The following is an 18,349-nucleotide window of genomic DNA, read 5'->3' as shown; positions in this document are numbered from 1 at the left end:
TTTGTAGAACAAGAGATGAATTCATACAAACTTGTCAAAATTACCACCCACACATACGTCAGGTTACATTGAAGTCAATGAGATCTTTGGCTTTCTTTCCCCCAAAAAGGGGCGTGGCCTTGACTTTTTGCAAAGTACCCTAAAATGTATGTGCCGGTCTGATGTGTATGAACATAGTTCGACCCGAGGTAACTTGGATCACCAAATATAGTGGCATAAATCTGACTTATTGGCTTGAGCTAATGCTATGATCTACAATAAGCCCTTTGTACACGTGGCCTCTCTACATGCACACTATACTGTAGTAACTTTGCAGGGAGGCATCGACATATAAAAGCATGCACGTAGCGTCGTTTCACAACAGCTGCAGGTCATTAGCGTCATCCTGCACGACTGCATATTGCAATTAGTGAAATGCAGGATAATATCATGGATGAAGTGTGCCTGACAGCATCGTGCAATGCAATAAGCATGCTGACACACATGCTGACACACGCTGGCTTCAATCAGGACAAATATAGGCTCCAGCTAGTATGCTCATTCAGTGTCTCCTTATATGAACTCAGTATGGATGTAAAGGGAGCCTCTGATCAAACTAACCACACATGGCTGATCATGAGTCCGGCCTCAACTTCTTCACTGTTCTTGCAGGAGGCATGTTAAACAGGTCATTTCATTTTAAATATGCTTAAAGTGTAACTTCACCTGCAAGTCTGAGCCCAACTCCACCTCCACCTCCTCCTCCTCCCCCGCTGCGTCATTTAGAAAAATGCTAAAAAAGTGTCATGAGAGGCGGGGGGGCAGGGAGGGGGAGTGCATGTATGCATGTATGTATGAGTTGCTCAGTGGGCGTCAACGTCCTATTTTTAGATAGATTTCATGACATAGAGGTGGACTCTATGTCAGCATTGGCCTCACAAGGTTCAGAGCTGATGGGAAACAGTAGACGGCGCGTTGAGACATTTTCAACTCATGAAATACAGATTTTCTTTTTTTATATATATTTTTTGGACAGAAATGTTAATATTAACATCAGCACTGATGCGTTCCATCACAGTACAGTCATATCATTCAGTTTACAGCAACAACAAAAAAACATGTTTAAAGCTGCAGTCGATAACTTTGAGCAAATACGATAAAAAAGTAATTTTTTATAAATCTGTCACTATATCCTACGACCTACGAGTATTAGGGCCACATGGAGGGAAAAGAAATCGGAGATTTCGGGAATGAAGTCATAATATTACAAGAATAAAGTCGTAATTTAATGAGAATAAAGTCATACTATTTCAAGAAAGATAACTCGTAATGTTACGAGAATAAAGTCATAACTTTAGGAAATAAAAAAAGTAATTATCTTTTCCTCTAAAGAGTCAGTTTCCTCCAGCAGGTCCGTATGATTCTTTCTTCAGAATAAACTCAGTTTCTTTAATAACAATCTCTTCCAGGTCCTAATGCTGATGATAATGTGCTGCTGATGAGCCAAAAGATGAGCTATTTGGTTATTAATGAAACCTAAACTAAAGTAGAACTTCACAAGATGCTCCACGTTCCTCATTTTCACTCTATTTAATCTCTAAAATAACACGTACAATTACTACTTTATAATATTATCACTTTATTCTCATAATACTACGACTTTATTCTCTTAAACTTATGCCTTTATTCTCATAGTTTTACAACCTTTTTATCGTAATATTACGACTTTATTCTCAAAATCTTAGATTAATCTCTTTCCCTCAATGTGGCCCTGATACTCCGTCGTAATATCCCGACAGTAGTGCATGAGACATGTAATCTGTGAAAAAACCATGTGCCTCCTTTTAGTGCTTCTAATGGCATCTGTAAGATTTCACCGTGCACGAACTAAAGCAACCAATCAGAGCCGAGCAGTTTCTACAGCAGCTGCTTGCGAAACTCGCAAACTCCGATCAAACGGTGAAACTAGGCAGCGCTGATCAGGGTTTTCTAACTTCGATACCATTTTCAATACCACGGGGAAAAACGGACACATTGAGGGCATATATTTTAGATTTTTATTGGGGCTGTCGAAGTTAACGCGTTAACGTCACTAATTTCATTAAAGCTTTAACGCAACTTGTGATTTTCAGGTTATATCGGGCTCAGTTTCAAAGCTAAAGTAAAGATACTGGTATCATATAAAACTAGAGAACCTGATGAATCCATCGGTACCAACCATGTCATACTAGCTTGTTATGAAGGAGATTAAATAACGCTCAGAAACTTGCGCCAAATTTTTGGCGAGGACAAACTGTCACTGCCGTGCAGCTGTTGGGCTGCAGTTTGCCATGTTATGATTGGAGCATATTGTTTAATGCTAAATGCAGTACCTGTGAGGGTTTCTGGATCAATATCTGTCATTGTTTTGTGTTGTTAATTGATTTACAATAATTAATATATACATACATTTGCATAAAGCAGCATATTAACCCACTCCCATGTTGATAAGAGGATTAAATACTGGACTAATCTCCCTTAAAGGTTCATTTAGAACAGATAAAAAATGTGTGATTAATTTTCGATTAATCGCACATTAAATACGTTAATCGATTGACATCCCTATAAATAACATATCTAAGAATCAGACCGGGCATTAAGTACCAGCTTTCAGTACTTTATAGCTTTCAATATAGCGAAATACATTCAGTCTGTACTTAAACATGATTGAGGATCAATTCCCAGTCGAGCTTCCTGAGGAGCTTCTGTGTTTATCTGTGATAATACCGTTAGGAGCTCCGGAGGAACCTGCTCTTTTCACAGATCATCTGTCTCATGCACTACTGTCAGGATATCGTGACTTGTTTTATCAAAATAACTTATTCTTGTTTAATCACATTTGCTCAAAGTTACCGACTGCAGCTTTAAGTGTGCAGTGCCTCTTTAAATAAAACCAGATGTGCATCAGAATCTTTCAGACATTAAGCAAGGAATCAATGTGCTCCTTTTGTCAGACTGAAACTGAATAACGGGGGTGAGATGCCCGACTAACAACAAACCACTAGTCCTCGCTGTCGTTCTCAACATCTTTAGTGTGCAGACGGTCGGGTTATCTGGGGAATTCGTTGCATTACAAGAATAAACAGATGATAAATAATGTGTCCTATGAATTTGCTGTATGGATTTTTTTTTGAGGACTGTTGATTAGCATGATCACATATATATATATAACTCTATATACAACATCTTATTATACACCTATAGGTATTGTACGAAAATATAATTTAGAGCCTATATATACTGAAACACATTTCATATACACAAGACTTGGATACAGCTTAATACAAGTTCCTTTACCTCCTCACCTCCTCCAACATGAAGTCATTCACTGAAATGCTGAAACTATTTCCATTCATGAGGGAACAACCTAATACAAAAATAATAATATATATATGTTGGATGTTTCAGTGACTGTGACAAATTGTGAATTTTAAAGTAAAGTAACAGTGAGTTAGTGGCTGTGACCGCGTGCTGACGGAGACAGGCAGATTAAATGATGTGTCTGTGGAGAAAACACGGCTGTGTGACAAGTTTCATGTGGTAATGTTTTAACAGCATGCGTCGAGGCAGTGGAGTCGGATGGCAGCAGCTCTTGAAGTGGCCTCCGCATCACGCGGCACGGACATGTGTGTGCTCTACCAAAGTCTTTCGTGGTCGACACAAGTGGGTCACGTAGAACCCGTCCTCGGTGGGGAGACCGGAGAATGAAAAACATCGTCCACACCTGCCGGACAGACGCAGGCGGAGATATATACCCCTCCGCTTTTCAGTTTGTGTGCAAGCAGCTTAGCGGTTTATTCACCCCATCGGTCTGATGATGGGGGGTGTAAAGACGACGAATGTCCACCTTTCAGGTTATCAGCATGTTCATTTCATAACAGGCCCACTGCGCAGAGATGCTGTCCTCTTGTCTATTTTAGGCGCTGCTGCTGGCGGTGGCCTCCTCTGCCTGCTGGAAAAAAACACACAGACACTTTAGGCACATCTGATCAGGTGCTGCTAATTTAGCCCCAGTTCAAAGACCAACATGAACCAAAGGCTTTTCCTCCAACACTTTGTAAGTGTATTTATGCATGTATAGTTAGCCACTTTAAATCTTTATCCACTTTTAAAACTAATGGTTAAGGTTAGTTTTACGCATCAAAATTAAAGGATAGGTTCAGATTTCGTCCGTCTTTGGGAGACACTGAATGAGTCGTTGGCTGAGGAGTTGGGCTAGTTAGGGGCCGCTAACTATCAGCACTGTATATAGATAGACTTAAACATCGTATCCTTTAACTGGTAATGGAGGATAAGCATTGTTCCCATGGTTACCAGCAGGTAAATATATATATATATATGATTTAGACACCTGCAGAGAGTGTGTTTTCAGTGGCTCTGGTATCAAAAGTGTTGAGGACATGTATCTCCTTAAAGAGAACATTGCATGTGTTTTCCCCCCCGCCCGTGTGGTCCAGTTACCTGTCAATGCAGAATCTGCTGCAGTGAGAGTCGGTCTGCTGTGTGCACACACAGCGCTGGGCCACCTCCACCGCCACCGCCAGCGCCACCGCCCCCCTCCTCCTCGCCGGCTCAGTCCCAGCGGAGCGCCTCACACGCAGGGAACCCTGGTAACTGGACATACCATATGGTACAGTGTGCCTAAAAAAAGACACACACATATATACAGTGAGCTGAGTGACCAGACACAGATAGGAATAGGAGCCTGTACATTAGACCGGCAGCATACTCTCCAGCCCCTCATTGAGGGAGAATAAACTCAGCTTCTTTAATAACAATCTCTTCCAGGTCCTGATGCTGATGATAACGTGCTGCTGATGAGCCAAAAGATGAACTATTGATTATTAGTGAAACCTAAACTAAAGTAGAACTTCACAAGATGCTCCACGTTCCTCATTTTCACACTATTTCCCCTCTAAAATAACACGTAAGATTATTACTTTATAATATTATCACTTTATTCTTATAACATTACAACTGTTTTCTCATAAACTTATGACTTTATTCTCAAAATCTTTCTATTTCACCGTGCATGAACTAAAGCAACCAATCAGGGCCGAGCAGTCTCTACAGCAGCTGCTTGCGAAGCTCGCAAACTCCGATCAAATGGTGAAACTAGGCAGCGCTGATCAAACCTGAATCAATATTCTGTTACGTTAATGTCTGTTTCTCTCCTCAGATGTTCTCACAATCATCTTGTAGTGCACGGTTTAGCTGCTTGGTTTAGCTGCTCGGTTTAGCTGCTCAGTTTAGCTGCTCGGTTTAACTGCACGGTTTAGCTGCTTGGTTTAGCTGCTCGGTTTAGCTGCTCGGTTTAACTGCACGGTTTAGCTGCTTGGTTTAGCTGAACGGTTTAGCTGCACGGTTTAGCTGCTTGGTTTAGCTGAACAGTTTAGCTGCACGGTTTAGCTGCTCGGTTTAGCTGCTTTGTTTCAGTTTTCAACATTGCAGCCGGGTTACAAACTAAACAGTACTGGTGTTGACACGATACTGGGATTTCTAATTTTAATACCATTTTCAATACCACGGTGAAAAACTGACACAACATTGAGGGCATAAAATTTTACTTTTTTATTGGGGCTGTCAAAGTTAACGCGTTAACCACACCTAATTTCATTAAAGCTTTAACGCAACTTGTGAGTTTTAGGTTGTAAAGAGCTCACGTTTAAAAGTAGAGTGAAGATCCTGGTATCATATGAAACTAGAGAACCTGATGAATCCATCGGTACCAACCAGGTCAGACTAGCTTGTTAAGAAAGGTGTTAAATAACGCTCCAAACTTGCGCCAAATTTTGTCGAGGAAAAACGGTCATGTCCATTTTCAAAGGCGTCCCTGCAGCTGTTGTTGCCTGTTGGGCTGCAGTTTTTTGTCATGTGTCACATTCAGCTTTTAGAGGCTGTTGTTGGCGGGTTAAACTGGACTGCATTATACTGAGAGGTGTTTCTAATAGTTTGTCCTCCACTATTTGGATACAAGATGGGGACAGAATATCGGAAACAGCTTTCAGAATAATACAGTCCAGAAGACTGCAACCTCTAATGAACCTCACAATGATGATTTATGAAACTGTTGTTGGACTGTAGAGACTGTAAAGGTACTAAACTACCTACTAAACTGGCAGGTCAGTGTATTTAAATTCTTTATATTAGTAGATTTAAAGGGAAATATCATGAAAAACTCACTTTTTCAGTGCTCAAACATTTGGAGTGATTACTAACCCACAAACACAGTCGATCAGAAAACATGATTCCCCTTCCTATGTCACATGCAGGCTCATTAGAATATACCGCCCCCCCCCCCATCTGACTATCTCCACCCGCGGCTTGAGAACTGTCTTTGCAGAGGTGCAGCCATAGAAACAGAGCAGAAGCAGAACGGACATTGAACTGTTCTCCGTGGTCATTATAGAACAAAAGAAAATGGAGATTGTTGTTAGTTATTGTCAGTATGTTGCTCCGCCGTTAAACCGGCAGCAGAGGTAGTCACAGAGTCTGTTTAGGACAATTAATACTTTCTTTCTTACTTACCTAAAAGGGACAGCTGGCATGGCTGGACTATATACACACACACACACACACACACACGCTGACGCTGTTGTTTTACACATCACGCCCATCGTCACACCGGCCTGAGTGAGTCCGCGACTTGCCGACTTGCAAGTCGGTATATACAAAAGTAAGTCCGCGACCACGGTTGAAAAGGCAACAGTACACATCCTGCTACATTGATTTGAATGGGATAGTCCGTTCTATTCCTGTTCTATTTCTATGGGTGCACCATATTTTTCTTTCAAGCCAATCAGAACAGACTGGACTTTATCGGGAGGGGGGGCTTAAAGAGACAGGCGCTAAAACGGAGCATTAAAGGTATATCAGACAGACAGTATAAGAAAACTTAAAGCATTAAACATGTTCTAGTAGAAACCACAAAATACAAGTATGAACCTGGAGATGAGCTGCTACTGTATGTCCCCTTTAAATAAACTATTTGAACTCATAATTCATGTCATCTGATGCCAGTAAAGTTTGAATGTCTCTCTATCAGTCCCACTGCGACTGTGTGTTTGTATGTGAGCGTTCAGTGAACAGTAAACACGGCTAATGATCTCAGGAGATACTGAGGTCACGTCCACCATCACAACTACAGTAAAGTCTGGTGACATAACATACAGCACATAAATATACCTTCACTGCATATCGAGAGCCAACATTAGTATCACTTGATGCACCTTCCCTCACATTTCTGCAACATGCATGCTGTGAAGGATGTGAAAATACCAAAACAAAGGTCATTTCAAAGTCAGGAAACACACAGAAACAACGCTGATGACCAGCTTTTAGGCATAAAGAGAGTAACTGTCAACGGTAAAAAGTTGGTTTAAACTCTCATACTGTATGTAAAGGGTTCCTACAGCTCTGCAAGAAAATACCACGATAAGAAGTTATTTAACAAACAGCTTAAAGGGACTGTTTGTAACTTGTTCCACGTCTAAATCCTTGCTGGTCGGTGTCTCATGGTCTCTCGTGTGTCTCATGGTCTCTCGTGTGTCTCCGCTGTTCAGACTCAGACTCCAACACAAACTCCAGTGAAGCACCAAAACCTCTTGGTTGTATCTAGTGAAGCTGTTAAACAGTGTTGGCCGCGGTCGGAGGACGCGGGGGAGACCGGAGCTTTGGTCTCCAGGACCGGAGTCTCTGCTCCTCTGCTCCTCTGCTCCTCTGCCTGCCTTCACTCACACACCACGCTCCTTCTCTCTCTCTCTCTCCACCTCTCACGTGCATGCTGCTCACTCCACACTGCAGAAGAGTTAGTTTAGCTCTGAGAATATCTAGTGAATGGACAGTGGACGTTTGTGCAGAAATAACTGCTGCAGCTCCTCCAGACCAACAGAGGTTTCCCGTGTCTTGTGAAGTGACGGGGCTCCGCAGAGAGAAACGTTATCGTCTCCGACCAAAACTCCGGCGTCTCCCCCGTTCCCTCCGGCCGCGGTCGGGAGGCTGAAGCAGGAAAAGCCAACACTAGGATCAGCATTGATTCATGGAGAGACCTTCGTCTGGTCAGCTAACATTACTGCCAAGCAGCTGAAATATAGAGTGATATCGTGCTTTTAGCTGACGTGTGTCTCCTCACTGTGTTGAGTGATGCTCCTTCATGTCTATGTAGAGCGAGCACAAGCGCCAGCAACAGGACGCTGACTTTAGTTGACTTAAGTCAGACGATCAGAAACAAGCCAACAGTTCAGACAGATTATCTGAACCTTTTTCTTCAGAGATGAAATCGAATGTCAGTGCACCAATAAGGCTGATAATAACTGAACTGTGAGCGTGCACAACTAAAGCAGGTAGTAGTCCAAGCTGTAAACTGTGATGAAAGCAGTGAACAGTCTGGTAATAGTGCGAACATTCACTTTCTTTTTCTCTTCCACATAAGTTTGAGTAACTTGACGACGTGTTAACCGCCTACTGGACCAAAACCATGAAAGTAACACCCAAGTAATAAACCAGAGCTTTTATTTAATTTCAGCAGCTTGTGGGAGTGGTGAGCTGATCACACCGACCCTCAACCCTCATGTCTTATTATCTCGCTCCACATGGCTGTGAATTGCTATGAAGAACAAGCTAGCCCAGTTGGAAATAAATGAGCGAACGTCACATTAATAAAAACCCTGAAGCACCACCTGTAGTGTTGATGGTGTTGGAGGATCTTCAGGCTGACCCTGAACCTCATCTCCTGACCTTTGACTAACAGACTCAGCAGAGCAGCCGCTGACCTTTTCTTCTTTCAAATCGTTGCTCCTCTGATCCCCGATTTCCTGAGGAGACCGTCTGCTCCCAGAGGACGCACCTCAGATTCACCACCTATTAATCAGCTTCAGGTCAAGATGAGCCCAGATGGAAGACATCAAGAAGCAGAACTGTAATAACCTTCTACAGACCCACAGCTGTTCAGAGGTGCATCAGCGTATTGAGACTGAATTAAAGGATTTGGAGGCAGGTTTAGAAAGGGTCTGGCTTCGTTCAGCCAGCCTCTATTTAAGCTCGACAGTTGACTCTGATGAACTCCAATTGCACAATAACATTTGATCTCTGACTTTGTTCTTGGCTTATTATATATTTTTTACAATCAAAATTGTTATCCCTGAACTCCGACACCAGTTTAACACATGAAGGACGGTTCACTCATTACAATCACCACTCCTCAGCCGGCGGCTCTGGAGGAGCTTTCTGAAGTCAGAGAAAATAACCTCTGATGGTGATGATGTCATCAAAGTGTTACAGACACTACTCGTATATCTCCAGAAACGACTCATCTTGCACAGACAGAACCGTTTTCAACCTCCGCTTAACAGCAAATGTCTTCAGGTTCACTTTTCAAAAGACAACCATATGTTAAAGCATATGCATCCGTCCCCCTGAGGCGCCCACGTTAAAAAATAAATGCCACCAAAAGGCTCTTTTGGATGCCCCTATGGTAGAGAAAACATGATAAAGTGCCCTCTAGGGTGTCCTAGTAGAGAAAACATGATAAAGTGCCCACTAGGGTGTCCTTCCAGTAGAGAAAACATGATAAAGTGTCCTCTAGGGTGTCCTTCCACTAAAGACAACATGATAAAGTGTCCTCTAGGGTGTCCTTCTAGTAGAGAAATCATGATAAAGTGCCCTCTAGGGTGTCCTTCTAGTAGAGAAATCATGATAAAGTGCCCTCTAGGGTGTCCTTCCACTAAAGACAACATGATAAAGTGTCCTTCCACTAGAGAAAACATGATAAAGTGTCCTTCCACTAGAGAAAACATGATAAAGTGCCCTCTAGGGTGTCCTTCTAGTAGAGAAAACATGATAAAGTGCCCTCTAGGGTGTCCTTCCACTAGAGACATCATGATGAAGTGTCCTCTAGGGTGTCCTTCTAGTAGAGAAAACATGATAAAGTGCCCTCTAGGGTGTCCTTCCACTAGAGACAACATGATAAAGCGCCCTCTAGGGTGTCCTTCTAGTAGAGAAAACATGATAAAGTGCCCTCTAGGGTGTCCTTCCACTAGAGACAACATGATAAAGTGCCCTCTAGGGTGTCCTTCCACTAGAGAAAACATGATAAAGTGCCCTCTAGGGTGTCCTTCTAGTAGAGAAAACATGATAAAGTGCCCTCTAGGGTGTCCTTCCACTAGAGACATCATGATGAAGTGTCCTCTAGGGTGTCCTTCCACTAGAGAAAACATGATAAAGTGCCCTCTAGGGTGTCCTTCCACTAGAGACAACATGATAAAGTGCCCTCTAGGGTGTCCTTCCACTAGAGAAAACATGATAAAGTGCCCTCTAGGGTGTCCTTCTAGTAGAGAAAACATGATAAAGTGCCCTCTAAGGTGTCCTTCCACTAGAGACAACATGATAAAGTGCCCTCTAGGGTGTCCTTCTAGTAGAGAAAACATGATGAAGTGTCCTCTAGGGTGTCCTTCCACTAGAGACAACATGATAAAGTGCCCTCTAGGGTGTCCTTCTATTAGAGAAAACATGATGAAGTGTCCTCTAGGGTGTCCTTCTAGTAGAGAAAACATGATAAAGTGCCCTCTAGGGTGTCCTTCCACTAGAGAAAACATGATAAAGTGCCCTCTAGGGTGTCCTTCTAGTAGAGAAAACATGATAAAGTGCCCTCTAGGGTGTCCTTCCACTAGAGACATCATGATGAAGTGTCCTCTAGGGTGTCCTTCCACTAGAGAAAACATGATAAAGTGCCCTCTAGGGTTTCCTTCTAGTAGAGAAAACATGATAAAGTGCCCTCTAGGGTGTCCTTCTAGTAGATAAAACATGATGAAGTGTCCTCTAGGGTGTCCTTCCACTAAAGACAACATGATAAAGTGCCCTCTAGGGTGTCCTTCCACTAGAGACAACATGATAAAGTGCCCTCTAGGGTGTCCTTCTAGTAGAGAAAACATGATGAAGTGTCCTCTAGGGTGTCCTTCTAGTAGAGAAAACATGATAAAGTGCCCTCTAGGGTGTCCTTCCACTAGAGAAAACATAATAAAGTGCCCTCTAGGGTGTCCTTCTAGTAGAGAAAATATGATAAAGTGCCCTCTAGGGTGTCCTTCTAGTAGAGAAAATATGATAAAGTGCCCTCTAGGGTGTCCTTCTAGTAGAGAAAACATGATGAAGTGTCCTCTAGGATGTCCTTCCACTAGAGACAACATGATAAAGTGCCCTCTGGGGTGTCCTTCCACTAGAGACAACATGATAAAGTGCCCTCTAGGGTGTCCTTCCACTAGAGACAACATGATAAAGTGCCCTCTGGGGTGTCCTTCCACTAGAGAAAACATGATAAAGTGCCCTCTAGGGTGTCCTTTTAGTAGAGAAAACATAATAAAGTGCCCTCTAGGGTGTCCTTCTAGTAGAGAACATATGATAAAGTGCCCTCTAAGGTGTACTTCTAGTAGAGAAAACATGATAAAGTGCCCTCTAGGGTGTCCTTCCACTAGAGAAAACATGATAAAGTGCCCTCTAGGGTGTCCTTCCACTAGAGAAAACATGATAAAGTGCCCTCTAGGGTGTCCTTCCACTAGAGAAAACATAATAAAGTGCCCTCTAGGGTGTCCTTCTAGTAGAGAAAATATGATAAAGTGCCCTCTAGGGTGTCCTTCTAGTAGAGAAAACATGATGAAGTGTCCTCTAGGATGTCCTTCCACTAGAGACAACATGATAAAGTGCCCTCTGGGGTGTCCTTCCACTAGAGACAACATGATAAAGTGCCCTCTAGGGTGTCCTTCCACTAGAGACAACATGATAAAGTGCCCTCTGGGGTGTCCTTCCACTAGAGAAAACATGATAAAGTGCCCTCTAGGGTGTCCTTCCACTAGAGACAACATGATAAAGTGCCCTCTGGGGTGTCCTTCCACTAGAGACAACATGATAAAGTGCCCTCTGGGGTGTCCTTCCACTAGAGAAAACATGATAAAGTGCCCTCTAGGGTGTCCTTCTAGTAGAGAAAACATGATAAAGTGCCCTCTAGGGTGTCCTTTTAGTAGAGAAAACATAATAAAGTGCCCTCTGGGGTGTCCTTCTAGTAGAGAACATATGATAAAGTGCCCTCTAAGGTGTACTTCTAGTAGAGAAAACATGATAAAGTGCCCTCTAGGGTGTCCTTCCACTAGAGAAAACATGATAAAGTGCCCTCTAGGGTGTCCTTCTAGTAGAGAAAATATGATAAAGTGCCCTCTAGGGTGTCCTTCTAGTAGAGAAAACATGATAAAGTGCCCTCTAGGGTGTCCTTCCACTAGAGAAAACATGATAAAGTGCCCTCTGGGGTGTCCTTCTAGTAGAGAAAACATGATAAAGTGCCCTCTAGGGTGTCCTTCTAGTAGAGAAAACATGATGAAGTGTCCTCTAGGGTGTCCTTCCACTAGAGAAAACATGATAAAGCGCCCTCTAGGGTGTCCTTCCACTAGAGAAAACATGATATAGTGTTGTATATGCTAGAAAACTTTCTGTGTGCTGGTGCCATTTTTTATTTTTTATTTTATTCTCCCTGTCCTCTCAGGCAGCCTGAGTCCACCACTGTGTCCAAATTGTCTGACCATCTATATGTCTGGAGTGCAAACCTGAAACCACCTGACTGTGATTTATTTAGGGAAGCTGCAGTCTCACGTTTTCTTTTTCTATAAGAAAACTTCAGAGGTCAAAAGGTCAACGTACTGCAACAGCTGCAGGTACTTTAGAAGCCATCCCTCCCTCCCCCCGTGAGATGCATGAAACCTCCTCAGGTAATTCATTATAGTCTTACTAAATATCACCTTTTCAGGCTTTACAGGCTCTCATGTGAACCACCAATTTCTTCTAAATTCACCAAAAGTAACCATCAGATAATGCCTCATTTGCATATGTAAACATAACATTTTCACAAAACTTGTAATACAAGAAATAATTGTCTTAATGTCAGTAATTAACTGAGGAAGTTTCATGGTGATATCTATTAGTTTTGTTTTTTTTACCCTATTCACCTTCAAAATGTATGAAATTATACAATCAATATCTTTAAGACCGTTTTTTCTCAGACTCTGAGCCATAAATCTCCACTTCAGCAGCTCTTACATCCACCAAATTCTCCAGTTTCATTCCTCTCTATATTCTGAAGGTTTCTACAGAGGGGTTTGTTCATATATAATTCATAACCTGATTTATACAACATTTCATTTCCAAAACATGGCAAAAATTGATTTTTTTTTATGGCTGTTGACAGTATTTTCTGATTCATGGAGCGATAAAAAGAGATATCCATAATCCCCTCTGTAAAAACCTTTGACTCTAATATGTCAAAAAATTGTAACAACAATTTTTAACGTGTTTTTATCCGATGTTCAGATTCCTGTTCTGTAAATGTATGCAAATTAGCACATATTTAATAAGATAATGCCTCATTTGCATATTTAAACATTTCAGAAAACTTGTAATACCAAAAAAATGTCTTAATGTCAGTAATCAACTGGGGAAGTTTCATGGTCTATTAGTTAAATAGTATACCCCATTCACAGGTGCAGAGCATGTGAAGCCTGCTCTATACTGTCCACCATGCTAACGAGTACATTTTCAACAAAGGGAAACGCAACAATGTGCTAAGTCTCAGCAGGCGCTATCGACCCTTTTTGAGCTGTTAGCAACCAAAACACTGAAGTGACAACAGAGACCAGATCTTCTGCCTGCAGCTTGATTCACTCCACATGGTGTAACGCTGGGTACCAAAGGACGATATATTTAGACGGTTGCGTCCTGCTTCATCTGCAGAGCGTTACTGTGGGACGCCACGTCTTTGATCTCATCGAGGTATGTTGCTGCTGGTCTGACACGGGAAGAGTGAATCAGCACTAAAGCACGCTTCCTGCACCATACACATCTAACTATATACTCCGTCTGTGGTATGTGGGTACGCGATGACAGGCAGGGTCAAAGATGGCGCTTGAATATTAATAAACTCTGAATAAAACGACCGACCGGCGCTCTGTGCAGCAGCAGGGGGGGCGGGGCGTCAGGGCTCTGCAGACAGACTGAGTCCGGCATGTCGTCCAGAGCGGGCCGGTACCGGCCGTGGCTCATTGGATGCTGGATGTGCTAACGCTACGACCAAACTCTTCTTCACTTCCCTGGAGACCACGAGGGATGAGCAATCGGCCCGCTCCCAATGGGCACGCGCTCCCAACAGGCGCTCCAAACATGCACACGCTCTTAACGACCATGCCCCCACTGACAACGCTGTAAGCAGCAATACGGGGGGCCACGCCTTGAACGGGCGGGCACGCTAACATTACTGCCAAGCAGCTGAAATATAGAGTGATATTGTGCTTTTAGCTGACGTGTGTCTCCTCACTGTGTTGAGCGATGCTCCTTCATGTCTTTGTAGAGCGAGCACAAGCGCCAGCAACAGGACGCTGACTTTAGTTGACTTAACGGACACAGGTGAAGCTGTTAACAAGACATTATGATTCTTACATAGAGCCCCTTTAATGTTCAAAAAACTATTTATATTTCTCATCCTGTCTGTCTGAATATACCTGTAATATACCTGTCTTCACCCTCTGTCTGAAAGCGTCTGCAAGTGTGTCACTTGGTGACATCACCACTTTACGGAAGGAACGGTGGGACTTAGAGCAAAGCGTTTCAGGCAGTTCAGGAGCAGTGTTTCTGTGGGGGGGGGGTAACTCTCTTTGACCTGGACTTTGTAACTTTGCAGACATTTTACATGCACAAAAAACTGTATAACACACTAAAGGAAAAGGGAAAAAAGCATAACAGGTCCCCTTTAAAGCATGTCAACGTTCTAGTAGAAGCCAAAAATAGAACCTGGAAATGAGCATGACATGTTCCCATTAAGTTTGCAACCTGCGGCAAATTAAGTGCAACATTTTGAAGCTTCATGTTTGCAGATGAAAGCTGAGATGAATTACAGGAATGTGAAGAACAATGCAGAATGAGTGATGAAGGAATAAAGTGCTCTCGGCTAATCAAACTCAGCTGAGTGTGTTGGTTATGGTGTAATAGAATGAATAACTATTATCTTTATTAGCTACTCAACATTCAAAAGAGAATAAAAATACCTGACAGCTCAAAAAAAAGAAGAATACTCCTTAAAGTCCTGACGTATCGGTGCCTCCTACAGTCGCCTATAAGAATGTGATGACAGCGTTCCTGCACTTACAATGTTCACATAATAAGAGACTGAAGCTGAACGTCTATGATTACTACAGACTATGATTAGGAGTTGAGACCGTACAGCATACGATAGAGAGATCATGACATAACACTATATAATGTGCAGTAAAGAACATGAGTTAACTACAGGCTGACGAGCAGCACAGACGCTCTGTCGATCGCTGCAGGAGCATCACAGTAACGTGATCCGGCTGCAGCCATGTTGGAGCTAAAATAACTGAGAGGATGACTCTTACTCTGGTGTGTTGATCCAGATGATGTCCAGGTGGCAGTAATAGACACACTCCTTGTCCTTGTAAGTGTAACACGTGCACCTCTTCGAACGCCTCCTGGCCGCCGGCGGGTCACTGCAGGCGGCGCAGGGCTCCGCTTTGCCGCCGAGGTCATCCTCGCCGCCGGGCAGCGGCGTGCTCAGCTTAACCGCTTCCAGCTCCCTCCTCAGGCTCACATCTCTGATGGACGACGAACCTGCTGGATCACAGCAACATGAGGAGCGCTTGAGAACTTCCTCTCACATCTTTGGCCTTAAATAGCAAATGTCTAATTCACTTATTTTGAATGTATAAATTAATATTATATTTTATTTTGAACATGTCAAACCAAATCATTAGTGGTGATCCAACCGCAGTGACTGATATCAACACCGACTGAAAGCGCCGATCCGGTTGGTCGACTAGTCGATAACAGTTTCAATTATGGATTAATTCAATTTATTTAAATAGAAAAAATACACCAAACCGGTCAGTGAGATGATTTACTCAGAGTCTGTGTTACACATCGTTGTACAGGAGTTACCCATGAGTCTTTGATCAGCTCTAACACATCACTTTGGTCTCTTGTTACCTTAATTATCATTATATTTACATCTAAACTCAACGATTAATCAGCTATTTGAAAATTGCAGTAGTAATAATAAAAATTATAATAATAACTTTATTTATAGAGCACCTTTCAAACAAGAGATGTACCCACAAAATTAGACAATAAGAGGACAGTAGATACTAAAACATAAAAAATAAAAAAAGACTATTAACAATAGTAAAGATGTGAGAATTAGTAAAATAAAAAATAAATAAAAATTAATTAATTAATTGTAAGCCAAATTAAATAAATAGGTTTTCAGCTGTCCTTTAAAAATGTTCACAGAGCCTGTATCTCTTATAGTTTTCTATATTTTTGGACCACAGTTAAAATAATAATAATAATAATAATAATAAAGTAATACAGACTTCTACAATTTTACTGTTATGTTGGTTTTATGATGTTTTGTAAAATGCAAATTATGATCTTATAGTGTCTTCTATGTCTATGTGAAACATGATTTATATATAATAAAATAAATACAATAAAAACTTTACTCACCATTTGCCAAAGATGCTGTCACCACGATGAGAAACAAAACTCCCACATCAACCGATGACACATTAGCCATCACACATGAAACACCACAAAAGAAAAGAAAAAAGGTCCAGAGTGTGTCTCCTGTGTGTCTCCTGTGTGTCTCCTGTAGGTCTCCTGTATGTCTCCTGTGTGTCTCCTGTGGGTCTCCTGTAGGTCTCCTGTATGTCTCCTGTGTTTGTCCTCAGTGCTCCTGGTAACACATCATGGATCAGCTGCTGACAGCCTGCAGAGCTGCTGCTGCTGCTGCTGCTGTCTTGTTCTGCTTCCCTTTCACACTCACTCTGGTTTATTATGAGCTGACAGCTCACAGACAAGATACCTGCAGTTACACACACCAGCTTCCTGCTGCGGGTTTCAAAATAAAAGCTTTCCGGTCCAGTTTAGGACACCTGGGAGGAGCTCTCTCTCTCTCTCTGGTGCTCTGTAGTTGATGAGTACTTGAAAGTGAAAATGCAGCGAGAGAATGTGGAATAATTAGGAACCCACAGCTACTGTCTGCTGCAGGTTAACGGAGGTTTTTCACGTTAAAAACAACTATAGGTTCCCTGTCCTGTCCCGTCCCGTCCCCTCCCGTTGTCCCGTCTCGTCCCGTCCTTTCCTGTCCCGTCCCGTCCCGTCATGTTCACAATCCACACAGTCACTTAACATCCCGGTCGTATGAAAAGGTGCATGAGTGACACGATAATGTTCAGGAGAGAGCAAAGGCGTGCAAAAATAATGTGAGAAAGTCCACTTATGGTGGGCGGGAGAGGACACATTCTCACTCCCAACTCATCAACGGACCAGAGACGGCGTGTCTATATATGTTACATGCATAGAGTCTTTTCAAAACAAACTTCTGTTTTCACAGGAAGTGAAAAGGGCGCCTCTGTCTGTCCGTTTCTGATGCCGAGGGGCGCCGACCAAACGGCGGTATTTGACAAGTTGTGAGTGAGAACGGGTTGTTAGAAGCATCGGCAGGCTGGCTGTTCCTTTAGGTCAACAGAAATGAGGTTGTATTTATGCTTTTAATTGACTAAGTGAAGACAGACTATAGACGGAGGACAGAACATACACTGTTGGCCCTCAGCTGTAATCTAACATGGCTGATGTGACATGTCGCAGGCCAAATTCAAGTAAACATTCAGACACATGAAAGTGTCTCAGAAAACAACTAATATATTCCATATGTCCAACACACTGACTCATGCTCCCTTCATGTGGTTGATGACCCATATGTTTACTGTATGTTAGAATTGACTTAAGATCCAATGAGGCCATAGATCTCAGAGGCACCGGCTGATGGAAGACAAAGAATAGTCATTTCTGTGAAGTCATATTCAAAAGGAACTAAAGCCCCTTTTGGACCGCAGGAACTTTCCCCCTGAACTATAGAGACATTTTGAGGGACTCGACCGCAGGGACCACGGTCTAGATTAAGCTCTGGGGACATTTCCAAGAACATTTTATCCCCCCCAAAAGGCCCTGGTTGGGGGTTGGGGGTTGGGGGGGTAGTACTTTCTGAGATTAGAGGAACTTTCATGGGGGAGTTTGCAGGGATGATCGTCGCTGATTGGTCAAACACACACAGAGCCGCTGCTTCGACTGGACCGCTTCATTAAACATTCATAAAACAAGGAAGTCCAGTAGCCTTTAGATTTAGGACCATTTCAGGACGAGGGGAGAGCTTTTTTCTTTGTTTGATATAGGGATGCACCGGTACTCTCCGATACCGAGTACCGATGGGTAACCTGTTTAGTAGACA

The 18,349-nt window shown here is 42.6% G+C and overlaps 1 protein-coding gene across 2 annotated transcripts; it reads right to left on the bottom strand.

Annotated features, from left to right (window-relative positions):
* Positions 1-3,030: 3,030 nt before the first annotated feature.
* Positions 3,031-16,873, bottom strand: LOC119487479 (endothelin-3). Of its 2 annotated transcripts, none has more exons than XM_037768408.1 (4): positions 16,567-16,873; positions 15,441-15,675; positions 4,480-4,659; positions 3,031-3,970 (listed from the first exon to the last, which is right to left on the bottom strand). In XM_037768408.1, exons 1-4 carry the CDS (start codon positions 16,634-16,636, stop codon positions 3,886-3,888), a joined length of 570 nt encoding a protein of 189 aa, XP_037624336.1. In that variant the 5' UTR covers positions 16,637-16,873; the 3' UTR covers positions 3,031-3,885. The 2 variants fall into 2 exon arrangements, with proteins under 2 accessions (XP_037624336.1, XP_037624345.1); XM_037768417.1 differs by having other exon boundaries at positions 15,441-15,672.
* Positions 16,874-18,349: the final 1,476 nt, after the last annotated feature.

This window comes from Sebastes umbrosus, chromosome 1 (assembly GCF_015220745.1).
Source record: "Sebastes umbrosus isolate fSebUmb1 chromosome 1, fSebUmb1.pri, whole genome shotgun sequence".
Taxonomy (NCBI): Eukaryota; Metazoa; Chordata; class Actinopteri; order Perciformes; family Sebastidae; genus Sebastes; species Sebastes umbrosus.
This window is presented reverse-complemented; position numbering and strand designations above follow the sequence as displayed.

Coding starts and splice junctions, on each gene's coding strand:
- LOC119487479 (XM_037768408.1), bottom strand. CDS start 16,636: ATGGCTAATGTGTCATCGGTTGATGTGGGAGTTTTGTTTCTCATCGTG. Junction 15,676..16,566: donor GACAGCATCTTTGGCAAATG/GTGAGTAAAGTT, acceptor GCTGTGATCCAG/CAGGTTCGTCGTCCATCAGA. Junction 3,971..4,479: donor AGCAGATTCTGCATTGACAG/GTAACTGGACCA, acceptor GTTTTTTTCCAG/CAGGCAGAGGAGGCCACCGC.